Source organism: Babylonia areolata, chromosome 31 (assembly GCF_041734735.1).
Source record: "Babylonia areolata isolate BAREFJ2019XMU chromosome 31, ASM4173473v1, whole genome shotgun sequence".
In the NCBI taxonomy this organism is placed as follows: Eukaryota; Metazoa; Mollusca; class Gastropoda; order Neogastropoda; family Buccinidae; genus Babylonia; species Babylonia areolata.
The window spans coordinates 13,077,871-13,092,504 of NC_134906.1; the positions used below are offsets into that span (position 1 = coordinate 13,077,871).

Below are 14,634 nucleotides of genomic sequence, written 5' to 3' on the forward strand. Positions count from 1 at the left end.
GTGTGAGTGCGTGTGTGTGTGTATGCGTGCCAGTGAAAAAAAATAATAAAAAAAGAAAGAAAAAGAAAGGTGGGTTTGGTGGACTTGGCATATGATATGTGTATTGTGTGTGCATTTGTGTGTGTGGGTGGGGGGGTGCTGGTTGGAGGTGGAGGAGGGGGACTAAGTGATGGAGGGTGAGGGGGTTAGGGGGAGGGTAAGTCAACTCTGTGTGTGTGTGTGTGTGTGTGTGTGTGTGTGTGTGTGTGTGTGTGTGTGTTTCAGATCAATACTGGCAATGTAGATGTTACAAAAAAAATGTTTGGAACTCTAACCAGCCACTCATATCAAATGTTTTAATCCAACTGGTACTTGGGACGAGTAAAAATCTTTGTATATGAATATCATAAAACACAAACTCCAGCCCACCTCCCATTTCCCAGTTCTCTCTTTTCACTTTCTAAATTTTCCTATCACTGGGTTAAGTCCATTTGCATTTGAAATCGAATGTCTATACTGTGTTTTAAAAGTTTCTCGACCAAGAGATGATACTGATTTTACAATGCACGGTGCAATGTCTATGAAGAATTTGTGACACCCTTACATAAGGGGCAATGGCCTATAAGTAAATAAACGATTCATTCATTCATTCTGTCTGTCTGTCTCTCTCCATGTCTCTCTGTCTCTGTCTCTCTCTCTCTCTCCGTGTCTCTCTCTGTCTCTTCTGTCTGTCTGTCTCTCTCCGTGTGTCTCTCCCTCTCTGTCTCCCTCTCTCTCTCCGTGTCTCTCTCTGTCTCTCTCTCCATGTCTCTCCCTCTCTGTCTCCCTCTCTCTCTCCGTGTGTGTCTCTCTCTGTCTCTGTCTCTTCTGTCTCTCTCTCTCTCCGTGTGTCTCTGTCTCTCTGTCTGTCTCCTTCTCTCTCTCCGTGTCTCTCTCTGATCTGTCTGTCTCTCTCTCTCCGTGTGTGTGTCTCTCTCTGTCTCTGTCTCCCTCTCTCTATCCATGTCTCTGTCTGTTCTGTCTGTCTGTCTCTCTTTTCCCTCCCTGTCTCTGTCTGTTTATATGTTTCTCTGTTATGTCTTTGTGAATGTTGGTCTCTCGGTCTGTATGTATGGTGGTCAGTGTTTGTCTTTGTTTGCTTCCTTTCTTTGTTCCTTTCTTTCTTTTTTGTTCTGTTGCTTTGTCTGTTTTGTTCCGCCCTCCTCCCCCTCCCCACCCACACACACACACCCCTCCACCACACAGACAGAGGGTCCATCTCTCTTTGGTGACAGCCATGCAGGCAGTGCTATGTTGAACCTTCACGGAAACTAGCACGGCAACCAGGGCACCTGGTCAACGAAGACCCCCCGATCCCCACCCCCACCCTCCCACCCCCACCCCCTGTGGCACAACTGGACAACAATGCATCAGCAAACAAAAGCGTGGCACTCCTCACCAGACAAAACAAACAACTAACTGTCTCTGCCCATCCTCCCCATCGACTACAAAGAGAGAGAGAGAGAGGTGTTAAAAGCTCGATGGTCACTTCCTGCCTGTTATGTCAGGACCACCCGCAGTCGCCACGAAGCGTCGTTTCTCTTAAGAAGCTCGTCTCGTGTTTCTCAAGTGTGTGAACACGCCATCCGTTCCGATGTGGAGAGTGAGAGAGAGAGAGATGGAATGGGGGTGGGGAGAGAGAGAGAGAGGAACAGAGGGAGTGGTGGTGGAGTCTGATTAAGTCATTGTTGTCACCTTCTAATCGTGTCATGTGCCTTCAGGTGGGGGGGTGGGGGGTGGGGGGGTTTATGGGGAAGAAGAAAGCTATTAGTTGGTGTCTGTTGGTTTCTTTGAAGAACTGGTGACAGTTCTATGACTTTCATTGCTGCTGTTGTTCTCTCCCCACCCCCTTTCCTTCTCTCTCTCTCTCTCTCTCTCTCTCTCCTCTCTCTCCCCACCTCCCTTCCTTCTCTCTCTCTCTCCTCTCTCTCTCTCCCCACCCCCCTTCCTTCTCTCTGTCTCCTCTCTCCGTCTCCTCTCTCTCCCCACCCCCACCTCCTTCCTTCTCTCTGTCTCCCCCCTCTCTCTCTCTCATCTCTCTCCCCCACCCCCCTTCCTTCTCTCTGTCTCCTTCTCTCTGTCTCTCTGTCTCCTCTCTCTCTCCCCACCCCCCTTCCTTCTCTCTGTCTCTCTGTCTCCTCTCTCTCTCTCCCCACACCCCCTTCTTTCTCTCTGTCTGTCTCCTCTCTCTCTCTGTCTCCTGTCTCTCCACACCTCCCTTCCTTCTCTCTCTCTCTCTCCTCTCTCTCTCCCAACCTCCCTTCCTTCTCTCTCTCTCTCTCTCTCTCCTCTCTCTCTCCCCACCCCCCTTATTTCTCTCTGTCTCTTGGTCTCCTCTCTCTCTCCTCTCTCTCCCCCATCCCCCTTCCTTCTCTCTGTCTCCTTCTCTCTGTCTCTCTGTCTCCTCTCTCTCTCTCCCCACCCCCCTTCCTTCTCTCTGTCTCTCTGTCTCCTCTCTCTCTGTCTCATCTCTCTCTCTCCCCACACCCTCTTCTTTCTCTCTGTCTCCTCTCTCTCTGTCTCCTCTCTCTCCCAACCTCCCTTCCTTCTCTCTCTCTCTCCTCTCTCTCTCCCCACCCCCATTCCTTCTCTCTGTCTCTTGGTCTCCTCTCTCTCTCCTCTCTCTCCCCACCCCCTTCCATCTCTCTCTCCTCTCTCTCTCTCTCTCACTCTCCACATCTTCCACCACCTCCCACCCTTTCTTGCATCCCGTCCACGTCATCTGTCTCTCTGTTGCTGTCTGTCTGTTTGTCTCTTCAAAAAGATGAGACTATATGAACTTGCTATCTATATTTTAAGAATATTTGAATGGGCCGAATATCATTACATAATAGACGTTTTTTTTCGTTTTGTTTTTTTAAATCCACCTCCACCTGTTTGACTCTCTCTGTCTCTGTCTCTGCCTCTCTGTCTGTCTCTGCCTCTCTCTCTGTCTCTCTGTCTGTGCCTCTCTCTGTGTCTCTGACTGTCTCTGTCTGTCTGTCTCTGCCTCTCTCAAAACCTGTACCCAAGACAAAAGTTGGCATGGATAAGTAAACCAAAAATATAATTATTAAAAAAATTACAGTGGTGTGTGGATGAGTGAGTGACATTACTCAGAGTATTCGTGTAGTGCTTTACTATATGTGATCATTGTATCTGAGAGGTGGAGTTCTGATTAAAATAAACGGAGTAGAAAATGTCAGTGGTGGGAAATCGGCAAAACCAGTTGGTGTATAGCAATTTTATGGCAAAGTGCCATTCGTTTGTGTGTGAGCGTGTGTTGTGTATATGTGTGTGTATCTCTATATCTCTCTCTCTTTCTGTGTGAGTGTGTGTGCATGTGTTGTGCTTGTGTCTGATTGTGTCTGTATCTCGATCTGTCTCTCAATTGTGTGTGTGGGTATGTGTTCTTGTGTGTATGTGTATGTATGTATGTGTGTGATCGTGAAAATTTTTGTGTGTATGTGTGTATGTATGTATGTACGTGTATGTGTGTGTGTGTGTGTGTGTGTGTGTGTGTGTGTGTGTTTGAATTAAAATCAAAAGCCTCGTCAAATAGACGAGTCTCAGTTACAGGCTGACCTCACATACAACACCACAAACACACACAACTGAAAGAATATCAACTTTGCAATGAGATGTCCAACCCACTTGGGAAGACGAGGGTGGCCCTGAGAAGGGCCTTGGACAGCAGGGAAAGTTGGCAGGTCTAGTCGCTGCTGACGAACTTGGTGAGGGCCTTGATACCCTCACTGTCAGCCTGTTTGGCCAGCTGATCAGGCAGCAAGAAATGGACAGCAGTCTGGATCTCGCGGCTGGGGATTATGGAACGCTTGTGGTAGTGGGCCAGTCTGGAAGCTTCAGCAGCGATTCTCTCGAACATATGGTTAACGAAGATGTTCATGATGGACATGGCCTTGCTGCTGATACCAGTGTCAGGGTGCACCTGCTTCAGCACCTTGTAGATGTAGATGGCATAGCTTTCCTCCCTCTTCCTCTTGCGCTTCTTGTCGCCGGCAGGCAGGAGACGGTAGAGACGCCCCACAGGGAACTGCACTCTTGAGCGAGACCTGCTCTTTCCCTTGACTTTTCCTCCATCATCACGTCCAGACATGTTTTCAACTGACAGCAAGTTGCAAACTGACCTCCCCGCACCAGACCCATGCCCCTTTTATACCCAGTCATGAGGCCTGTGCCTCGGAACAGAGGGGGTGGTGGTGGAGTCTGATTAAGTCATTGTTGTCACCTTCTAATCGTGTCATATGCCTTCAGGTGGGCGGGTGGGGGTGTGGGGTTTATGGGGAAGTAGAAAGCTATTGGTTGGTGTCTGTTGGTTTCTTTGAAGAACTGGTGACAGTTCTATGACTTTCATTGCTGCTGTTGTTCTCTCCCTACCCCCTTTCATTCTCTCTGTCTCCTTCTCTCTTTCTCTCTCTCTCCCCACTTCCTTCCTTCTCTCTCTCTCTCCTCTCTCTCTCTCTTTCCCCACCCCCCTTCCTTCTCTCCGTCTCTCTGTCTCCTTCTCTCTTTCTCTCTTCTCTCTCTCTCTCTCTCTCTCTCTCTCTCTCTCACCCCCACACCTTCCTTCTGTCTGTCTCCCCTCTCTCTCCCCCACCCCCCTTCCTTCTCTCTGTCTCCTTCTCTCTGTCTCTCTGTCTCCTCTCTATCTCTCTCCCCACCCCCCTTCCTTCTCTCTGTCTCTCTGTCTCATCTCTCTCTCTGTCTCATCTCTCTCTCTCCCCACACCCTCTTCTTTCTCTCTGTCTCCTCTCTCTCTCTGTCTCCTCTCTCTCCCAACCTCCCTTCCTTCTCTCTCTCTCTCCTCTCTCTCTCCCCACCCCCCTTACTTCTCTCTGTCTCTTGGTCTCCTCTCTCTCTCCTCTCTCTCTCTCTCCCCACCCCCTTCCATCTCTCTCTCCTCTCTCTCTCTCACTCTCCACATCTTCCACCACCTCCCACCCTTTCTTGCATCCCGTCCACGTTATCTGTCTCTCTGTCTGTTGCTGTCTGTCTGTTTGTCTCTTCAAAAATTTGAGACTATATGAACTTGCTATCTATATTTTAAGAATCTTTGAATGGGCCGAATATCATTACATAATAGATGTTTTTTTTCGTTTTGTTTTTTAAATCCACCTCCACCTGTTTGACTCTCTCTGTCTCTGTCTCTGCCTCTCTGTCTGTCTCTGCCTCTCTCTCTGTCTGTCTGTCTCTGCCTCTCTCTGTGTCTCTGACTGTCTCTGTCTGTCTCTGCCTCTCTCAAATAAAAAAAAGAAAGAAAAAGAAAGATGGGTTTGGTGCACCTGGCATATGATATGTGTATTGTGTGTGCATTTGTGTCTGTGTGTGTGTGTGTGTGGGTGGGGGTGTGGGTCGGAGGTGGAGGAGGGGGACTAAGTGTTGGAGGGTGAGGGGGTTAGGGGGAGGGTAAGTCAACTCTGTGTGTGTGTGTGTTTGTGTGTGTGTGTGTGTGTGTGTGTGTGTGTGTGTGTGGGTGGAGGGGGGGTGTGGGTCGGAGGTGGAGGAGGGGGACTAAGTGTTGGAGGGTGAGGGGGTTAGGGGGAGGGTAAGTCAACTCTGTGTGTGTGTGTGTGTGTGTGTTTGTGTGTGTGTGTGTGTGTGTGTGTGTGGGTGGGTGGAGGGGGGGGTGTGGGTTGGAGGTGGAGGAGGGGGACTAAAAGTTGGAGGGTGAGGGGGTTAGGGGGAGGGTAAGTCAACTCTGTGTGTGTGTGTGTGTGTGTGTGTGTGTGTGTGTGTGTGTGTGTGTGTGTGTGTGTGTGTTTCAGATCAATACTGATATTGTAGATGTTACAAAAAAATGTTCGGAACTCTAAGCCAGCCACTCATATCAAATGTTTTAATCCAACTGGTACTTGGGACGAGTAAAAATCTTGTTTATGAATGCCATAAAACACAAACTCCAGCCCACCTCCCATTTCCCAGTTCTCTCTTTTTGCTTTCTAACTTTTCCTGCGACTGGGTTACGTCCATCTGCATTTGAAATCAAACGTCTATACTGTGTTTCAAAGTTTCTCGACCAAATAAACAGATGATACTGTTGATTTTCAGCAAATCAACCGAAATGAAGGCTTGATGATGATTTATTAACATTTTTATACTGCCAGAGCCTGAAATTAAAGCTATTTTTGCAGTAACTGACCTACATGCTATTTAAAAAAGGATCATTATATACAAGAACTAAATATAAGATTGCCTGGCTATGAAAATAAAGAACAAGAAAAATATAAAAGATCCGATACTGAAACATACATCATAGTTCCTGCATAAACAAGTCACAATAAGCTACAACATCACATACACTAGATTTGCCACAAATAATCTAAACAGGGCACTGCATAAAAACCTGTACCCAAGACAAAAGTTGGCAGGGATAAGTAAACCAAAAATATAATTATTAAAAAAATTACAGTGGGGTGTGGATGAGTGAGTGACATTACTCAGAGTATTCATGTAGTGCTTTACTATATGTGATCATTGTATCTGAGGGGTGGAGTTCTGATTAAAATAAACGGAGTAGAAAATGTCAGTGGTGGGAAATTGGCAATACCAGTTGGTCTACAACAATTTTATGGCAAAGTGCCGGTCGTTTGTGTGTGAGCGTGTGTTGTCTATATGTGTGTGTATCTCTCTCTCTCTCTCTTTCTGTGTGTGTGTGGGCATGTGTTGTGCTTGTGTCCGATTGTGTCTGTATCTACATCTGTCTCTCAAATGCGTGTGTGTGTATGTATTCTTGTGTGTTTGTGTATGTATGTATGTATGTGTGTGTTTGTGAAAGTTTTTGCGTATATGTGTGTATGTATGTATGTACGTGTATGTGTGTGTGTGCGTGTATTTGAATTAAAATCAAAAGCCTCGTCAAATAGACGAGTCCCAGTTACAGGCTGACCTCACATACAACACCACAAACACACACAACTGAAAGAATATCAACTTTGCAATGAGATGTCCAACCCACTTGGGAAGACGAGGGTGGCCCTGAGAAGGGCCTTGGACAGCAGGGAAAGTTGTCATTTCTAGTCGCTGCTGACGAACTTTGTGAGGGCCTTGATACCCTCACAGTCAGCCTGTTTGGCCAGCTGACCAGGCAGCAAGAAATGGACAGCAGTCTGGATCTCGCGGCTGGGGATTATGGAACGCTTGTGGTAGTGGGCCAGTCTGGAAGCTTCAGCAGCAATTCTCTCGAACATATGGTTAACGAGGATGTTCATGATGGACATGGCCTTGCTGCTGATACCAGTGTCAGGGTGCACCTGCTTCAGCACCTTGTAGATGTAGATGGCATAGCTTTCCTCCCTCTTCCTCTTGTGCTTTTTGTCGCCGGCAGGCAGGAGACGGTAGAGACGCCCCACAGGGAAGTACACTCTTGAGCGAGACCTGCTCTTTCCCTTGACTTTTCCTCCTTCATCACGTCCAGACATGTTTTCAGTTGACAGCAAGTTGCAAACTGACCTCCCCGCACCAGACCCATGCCCCTTTTATACCCAGTCATGACAACTGTGCCTTTGTCCATCCAGTTGCGTAATACGCCAAACCCGACTCGATAGGTGGAGTGATCTGCTTTACTACAACACAACTAGCCAGTAAGAGATAAACAAGACAAAGGAAAGTAAAGTGGGGTTGGTAGACCTGCTGGCGGATGTATGTGTGTTTAGGGGGTATGTGCGTGTCTGTGTGTGTGTGTGTGTTTGTCTGTGTGTGTGTGTGTGCGTGCATGTGTATATATGTGTGTGTGTGTGTGTGTGTGTGTGTGTGTGTGTGTGTGTGTGTGTGTGTGTGTGTGTGTCTGTGTGTGTGTTGCCAGAATACACCCATCCTAAATCGATATGCTGAGTGATCTGATTGCTACGACACTACTTGCCAGTGAAAACAAATAATAAAAAAAGAAAGAAAAAGAAAGGTGGGTTGGTGGACTGCCAGAGCCTAAAATTAAAGCTATTTATGCAGTAACTGACCTGCATGCTATTTAAAAAAGGATCATTATATACAAGAACTAAATAAAAGATTGCCTGGCTATGAAAATAAAGAACAAGAAAAATATAAAAGATCCGATACTGAAACATACATCTTAGTTCCTAAGTACACTGCATAAAACAAGTCACAATAAGCTACAACATTACATACATTAGATTTGCCACAAATAATCCAAACGTGGGCACTGCCTCAAGACCTGTACCCAAGACAGTAAGGTGGGGTTGGTAGACTTGCTGGCAGATGTATGTGTGTTTAGTTGGTATGTGAGTGTGTGTGTGTTTGTCTCTGTGTGTGTGTGTGTGCATGCGTGTGTGTATGTGTGTGTGTGTGTGTGTGTGTGTGTGTGTGTGTGTGTGTGTGTGTGTGTGTGTGTGTGTGTGTGTGTGTGTGTGTATGTTGCCAGAATACACCCAACGTAAATCGATCTGCGGAGTGATCTGATTGCTACGACACTACTTGACAGTGAAAATAATAATAAAAAAAGAAAGAAAAAGAAAGGTGGGTTAGTGGACTGCCAGAGCCTAAAATTAAAGCTATTTATGCAGTAACTGACCTGCATGCTATTTAAAAAAAGGATCATTATATACAAGAACTAAATATAAGATTGCCTGGCTATGAAAATAAAAAAACCCAAGAAAAATATAAAAGATCCGTTACTGAAACATACATCTTAGTTCCTTAGTACACTGCATAAAACAAGTGACAACTGTATTGCCAACTGAACAAGTCATTTGATAACAGGACAAAAACAAAGTCATAATCAAGCCTTAATTTAGAGTTATTGTAATGTTTTTATATAATGGGTCCAATTTAATCCACTTTACCCAGGCTCCGATGTCTTTTTTTCACAGGTGACATTTTATTTACTGCACTGGGCTGTACACATACAGATATTTTTGCTCCTGCAATTAATATTGTAATCTCACTGTAATTTTTCTAATAATCATAATTTGGGTTTACTTATCCCTGCCAACTTTTGTCTTGGGTACAGGTTTTTATGCAGTGCTCCCGTTTGGATTATTTGTGGCAAATCTAGTGTATGTGATGTTGTAGCTTATTCTGACTTGTTTTATGCAGTATACTCAGGAACTTTCATGTATGTTTCAGTATCGGATCTTTTGGTTTTTTTCTTGTTCTTTATTTTCATAGCCAGGTAATCTTATATTTAGTTCAAATCCTTTTTTTTCGATAGCATGCAGGTCAGTTACTGCATAAATAGCTTTAATTTTAGGCTCTGGCAGTATAAAAATTGTTAATAAATCATCATCAAGCAATAAATTCGGTTGATTTGCTAAAAATCAACAGTATCATCTCTTTACTTGGTCGAGAAACTTTTAAAACACAGTATAGACGTTCGATTTCAAATTCATATGGACGAAACCAAGTGGTAGGAAAACTTAGAAAGCGAAAAGAGAGAATTGCGAAATGGGAGGTGGGCTGGAGTTTGTGTTTTATGGCATTCATAAAGAAGATTTTTACTCATCCCAGGTACCAGTTGGATTAAAACATTTCATATCAGTGGCTGGCTTAGAGTTCCGAACATTTTTTTTGTAACATCTACATTGCCAGTATTGATCTGAAACACATACACACTCACACACACACACACACACACACACACACACACACACACACACACACACACACACACACACACAAATGTATACACACACACACACACAGAGTTGACTTACCCTCCCCGTAACCCCCTCACCCTCCAACACTTAGTCCCCCTCCTCCACCTCCGACCCGCAACCCCCACCCACACACACACACAAATGCACACACAATACACATATCATATGCCAAGTCCACCAAACCCACCTTTCTTTTTCTTTCTTTTATTATTATTTTTTTTCACTGGCAAGTAGTAGTGTCGTAGCAATCAGATACCAACCACACACACACACGCATACACACACACACACACACGCACTCACACATACAAACACAAACACACAAACCAAAAAAACACTAAATATATTCACACACACGGGCGCACACATGTGCCGTGAACAGTCAATTTTAGAAGGACCGAGTACTGCCTCCAGGACTGGTTAAGGACACTCGAGATAATAGGGTCTATGTTTAGGACTGCTGTGTTGTCCAGGCAGCACCCACTTGAGTCCGCCGAGTTCATTTACGGGGCTATTCATACCGGCCCTATCAGTACAGTACATTATATCGCCTCCAGGCTGCTATGGTGAGCCCCCTGTTTGTCTGGACAGTAGCACTTAAAGGCGCCAGCTTCATTAAGGTCTACTGTCATGCCATGAGGGACGCTCCCACTTTTCTGCCCTCCATTCTCAGTCCCCAAGGTAACGCGGGAACAACGACTCACAAGTGTCCTCCAAGTGGCAATTAAAACTGTTCCTTGTGGATCGTCATCCCAGGAGTTTATCAGATAGCAAAGCCTGAAGTGGCACATGTTTTCCCCTCTTCACAGATAGTTACATATTGTCAACAAAGCTAGGTGGGAGGGCCAGTGTTGCTGTGAGTGGAGGAGTGGTGTCATCACCTGGAGACCAACATCAAAGAGAGTGAGACGACGGACAACAAAGATGGAGAGAACGTGTGTGTGTGTGTGTGTGTGTGTGTGTGTGTGTGTGTGTGTTGTGTGTGTGTGTGTGTGTGTGTGTGTGTGTGTGTATGTGTGTGTGTGTGTGTGTTAAAAAAGATAAAGAAAAGTAAGGTGGGGCAAGTGGACTTGCTGGCAGATGTATGTATGTGGAGGGGTGGGATGATGGGGGGTGGGGGTGGTGGTGAGGGGACTAAACAAAAGTGTTGGAGGGTGAGGGGTGTGGGGGGTAAGTCAACCAAGTGAGTGTATGCGTGTGTGTGTGTGTGTGTCTGTCCTTGCGTTTGTATGTGTATGTGTGTGCGTGTGTGTGTGTGTGTGCGTGTGTGTGTGTGTGTGTGTGTGTGTTTGAAGAACTGGTGACAGTTCTATGACTTTCATTGCTGCTGTTATTCTCTCCCCACCCCGATTCATTCACTCTGTCTCCTCTCTCTCTTTCTCTCTCTCTCTCTCTCCTCTCTCCCCACCTCCCTTCCTTCTCTTTCTCTCTCCTCTCTCTCTCTCTCACCCCCACCCCTTCCTTCTCTCTGTCTCCCTTCTCTCTCTCTCATCTCTCTCTCTCCCCCACCCCCCTCCTTCTCTCTGTCTCCTTCTCTCTGTCTCTCTGTCTCTTCTCTCTCTCTCTCTCCCCACACCCTTCCTTCTCTCTGTCTCCTCTCTCTCTGTCTCACTTCTCTCTCTCCACACACCCTCTTCTTTCTCTCTGTCTCTCTGTCTCCTCTCTCTCTCTGTCTCCTCTGTCTCCCAACCTCCCTTCCTTCTCTCTCTCTCTCTCTCCCTACCCCCTTACTTCTCTCTGTCTCTTGGTCTCCTCTCTCTCTCCTCTCTCTCTCTCTCCCCACCCCCTTCCATCTCTCTCTCCTCTCTCTCTCTCACTCTCCACATCTTCCACCCCTCCCACCCTTTCTTGCATCCTGTCCACGTCATCTGTCTCTCTGTCTGTTACTGTCTGTCTGTTTGTCTCTTCAAAAAGATGAGACTATATGAACTTGCTATCTATATTTTAAGAATCTTTGAATGGGCCGAATATCATTACATAATAGACTTTTTTTTTCTTTTCCTTTTTTTTTTTTAAAATCCGCCTCCACCTGTTTAACTCTCTCTGTCTCTGTCTCTCCCTGTCTGTCTGTCTCTGCCTCTCTCTCTGTCTGTCTCTCTGTCTGTGCCTCTCTCTGTGTCTCTGACTGTCTCTGTCTGTCTCTGCCTCTCTCAAAACCTGTACCCAAGACAAAAGTTGGCAGGGATAAAGAAACCAAAAATATAATTATTAAAAAAATTACAGTGGGGTGTGGATGAGTGAGTGACATTACTCAGAGTATTCGTGTAGTGCTTTACTATATGTGATCATTGTATCTGAGGGGTGGAGTTCTGATTAAAATAAACGGAGTAGAAAATGTCAGTGGTGGGAAATCGGCAATACCAGTTGGTGTATAGCAATTTTATGGCAAAGTGCCAGTCGTTTGTGTGTGAGCGTGTGTTGTGTATATGTGTGTGTATCTCTATCTCTCTCTCTCTCTTTCTGTGTGAGTGTGTGTGCATGTGTTATGCTTGTCTCTGATTGTGTCTGTATCTCGATCTGTCTCTCAATTGTGTGTGTGGGTATGTGTTCTTGTGTGTATGTGTATGTATGCATGTGTGTGATCGTGAAAGATTTTGTGTGTATGTATCTATGTACGTGTATGTGTGTGTGTGTGTGTAGGTGTGTGTGTTTGAATTAAAATCAAAAGCCTCGTCAAATAGATGAGTCTCAGTTACAGGCTGACCTCACATACAACACCACAAACACACACAACTGAAAGAATATCAACTTTGCAATGAGATGTCCAACCCACTTGGGAAGACGAGGGTGGCCCTAAGAAGGGCCTTGGACAGCAGGGAAAGTTGTCAGGTCTAGTCGCTGCTGACGAACTTTGTGAGGGCCTTGATACCCTCACAGTCAGCCTGTTTGGCCAGCTGATCAGGCAGCAAGAAATGGACAGCAGTCTGGATCTCGCGGCTGGGGATTATGGAACGCTTGTGGTAGTGGGCCAGTCTGGAAGCTTCAGCAGCGATTCTCTCGAACATATGGTTAACGAGGATGTTCATGATGGACATGGCCTTGCTGCTGATACCAGTGTCAGGGTGCACCTGCTTCAGCACCTTGTAGATGTAGATGGCATAGCTTTCCTCCCTCTTCCTCTTGCGCTTCTTGTCGCCGGCAGGCAGGAGACGGTAGAGACGCCCCACAGGGAACTGCACTCTTGAGCGAGACCTGCTCTTTCCCTTGACTTTTCCTCCTTCATCACGTCCAGACATGTTTTCAGTTGACAGCAAGTTGCAAACTGACCTCCACGCACCAGACCCATGCCCCTTTTATACCCAGTCATGAGGCCTGTGCCTCGGAACAGAGGGAGTGGTGGTGGAGTTTGATTAAGTCATTGTTGTCACCTTCTAATCGTGTCATGTGCCTTCAGGTGGGGGGGTGGGGGTGGGGGGTTATGGGGAAGAAGAAAGCTATTGGTTGGTGTCTGTTGGTTTCTTTGAAGAACTGGTGACAGTTCTATGCCTTTCATTGCTGCTGTTATTCTCTCCCCACCCCAATTCATTCTCTCTGTCTCCTTCTCTCTATCTCTCTCTCTCTCTCCTCTCTCCCCACCTCCCTTCCTTCTCTTTCTCTCTCCTCTCTCTCTCTCCCCACCCCCCTTCCTTCTCTCTGTCTGTCTCCTCTCTCTGTCTCCTCTCTCTCTCTCTTACCCCCACCCCTTCCTTCTCTCTGTCTCTCTGTCTCCTCTCTCTGTCTCCTCTCTCTCTCACCCCCACCCCTTCCTTCTCTCTGTCTCCCTTCTCTCTCTCATCTCTCTCTCTCCCCCACCCCCCTTCCTTCTCTCTGTCTCCTTCTCTCTGTCTCTCTGTCTCCTCTCTCTCTCTCTCCCCACCCCCTTCCTTCTCTCTGTCTCCCTGTCTCCTCTCTCTCTGTCTCATCTCTCTCTCTCCACACACCCTCTTCTTTCTCTCTGTCTCCTCTCTCTCTCTGTCTCCACTCTCTCCCAACCTCCCTTCCTTCTCTCTCTCTCTCTCTCTCTCTCTCTCTGCTCTCTCTCTCCCCACCCCCATTCCTTCTCTCTGTCTCTTGGTCTCCTCTCTCACTTCTCTCTCTCTCTCTCCCCACCCCCCTTCCATCTCTCTCTCCTCTCTCTCTCTCACTCTCCACATCTTCCACCCCTCCCACCCTTTCTTGCATCCCGTCCACGTCATCTGTCTCTCTGTCTGTTACTGTCTGTCTGTTTGTCTCTTCAAAAAGATGAGACTATATGAACTTGCTATCTATATTTTAAGAATCTTTGAATGGGCCGAATACACAGCGTACTCAACTACAGGCCTACTCAGCGCGCGACTGGGGGCTTGAACTGGGGGCTGAACAGCCAGCGCAGTCAGCCGTGCGCTCGCGAGCGCTGGGAAATGATTCAATTTACCGCAAAACAAAGGAAAATGTAACGCAACGCGTCAGTCCGCATAAAACCACTTGATTATCATTTTTTTCACTATTATACCCTTCATAGTATTAATAAAAATTATCTTTCATTAATTAAATTACTTATATTAGTTGTATTTGACGAGTTAGCTCCATGTTTTGTTCGGTGTGTTGTGGTGAACCGTCTTTCCAAACAACTTCCTTTCATTTGAATGGCTCATGTTTACATCGTGTTTGATTGTGAAAATGGGCAAGAAATGTTGTGTATTCGGCTGCAAAACGAACTACGATCTTGCAAAAGGTTGTGACGAGAAGGAGAAAGTTTCTGTTTATCGATTTCCATCGAATGAAAGCGACAAAGACTCGTGGATTAAAAGAATTCCAAACGACAAGTTCGTACTGACGAAGAATACTGTGATCTGTGCACTTCACTGGCCCCCCGGCTTCGAAACTGTCTCAAAGAATGGAAAGTTGCGACCGAAATTTCCACCCTCTGTGTGGCCTAACGTTCCATCAAGTCAAGTGCCTACCCCACCACCCCCTCCTCGCTCAACAACACGTTCCTCAAGTTCCGTGAGGAACAGGGTAGAGGATCAGCAAGAGGCATTCAACTTGA

At 46.4% G+C, this 14,634-nt stretch overlaps 2 protein-coding genes across 2 annotated transcripts in view; both read right to left on the reverse strand.

The window, feature by feature from the left end:
- Positions 1 to 4,114, reverse strand: part of LOC143275796 (uncharacterized) — a 5,580-nt gene extending 1,466 nt beyond the window's left edge. The window contains exon 1 of the mRNA XM_076580074.1: positions 3,718 to 4,114. Coding sequence (XP_076436189.1) covers positions 3,718 to 4,114 — 397 coding nt within the window. The remainder of the gene's footprint in view (positions 1 to 3,717) is intronic.
- A 2,917-nt stretch (positions 4,115 to 7,031) lies between these two features.
- On the reverse strand, positions 7,032 to 12,862 carry LOC143275797 (uncharacterized). The gene is made up of 2 exons (XM_076580075.1): positions 12,466 to 12,862; positions 7,032 to 7,417 (listed from the first exon to the last, which is right to left on the reverse strand). The coding sequence occupies exons 1-2, from the start codon at positions 12,860 to 12,862 to the stop codon at positions 7,032 to 7,034; spliced, it is 783 nt and encodes a 260-aa protein (XP_076436190.1).
- Between the last annotated feature and the right edge of the window lie 1,772 nt (positions 12,863 to 14,634).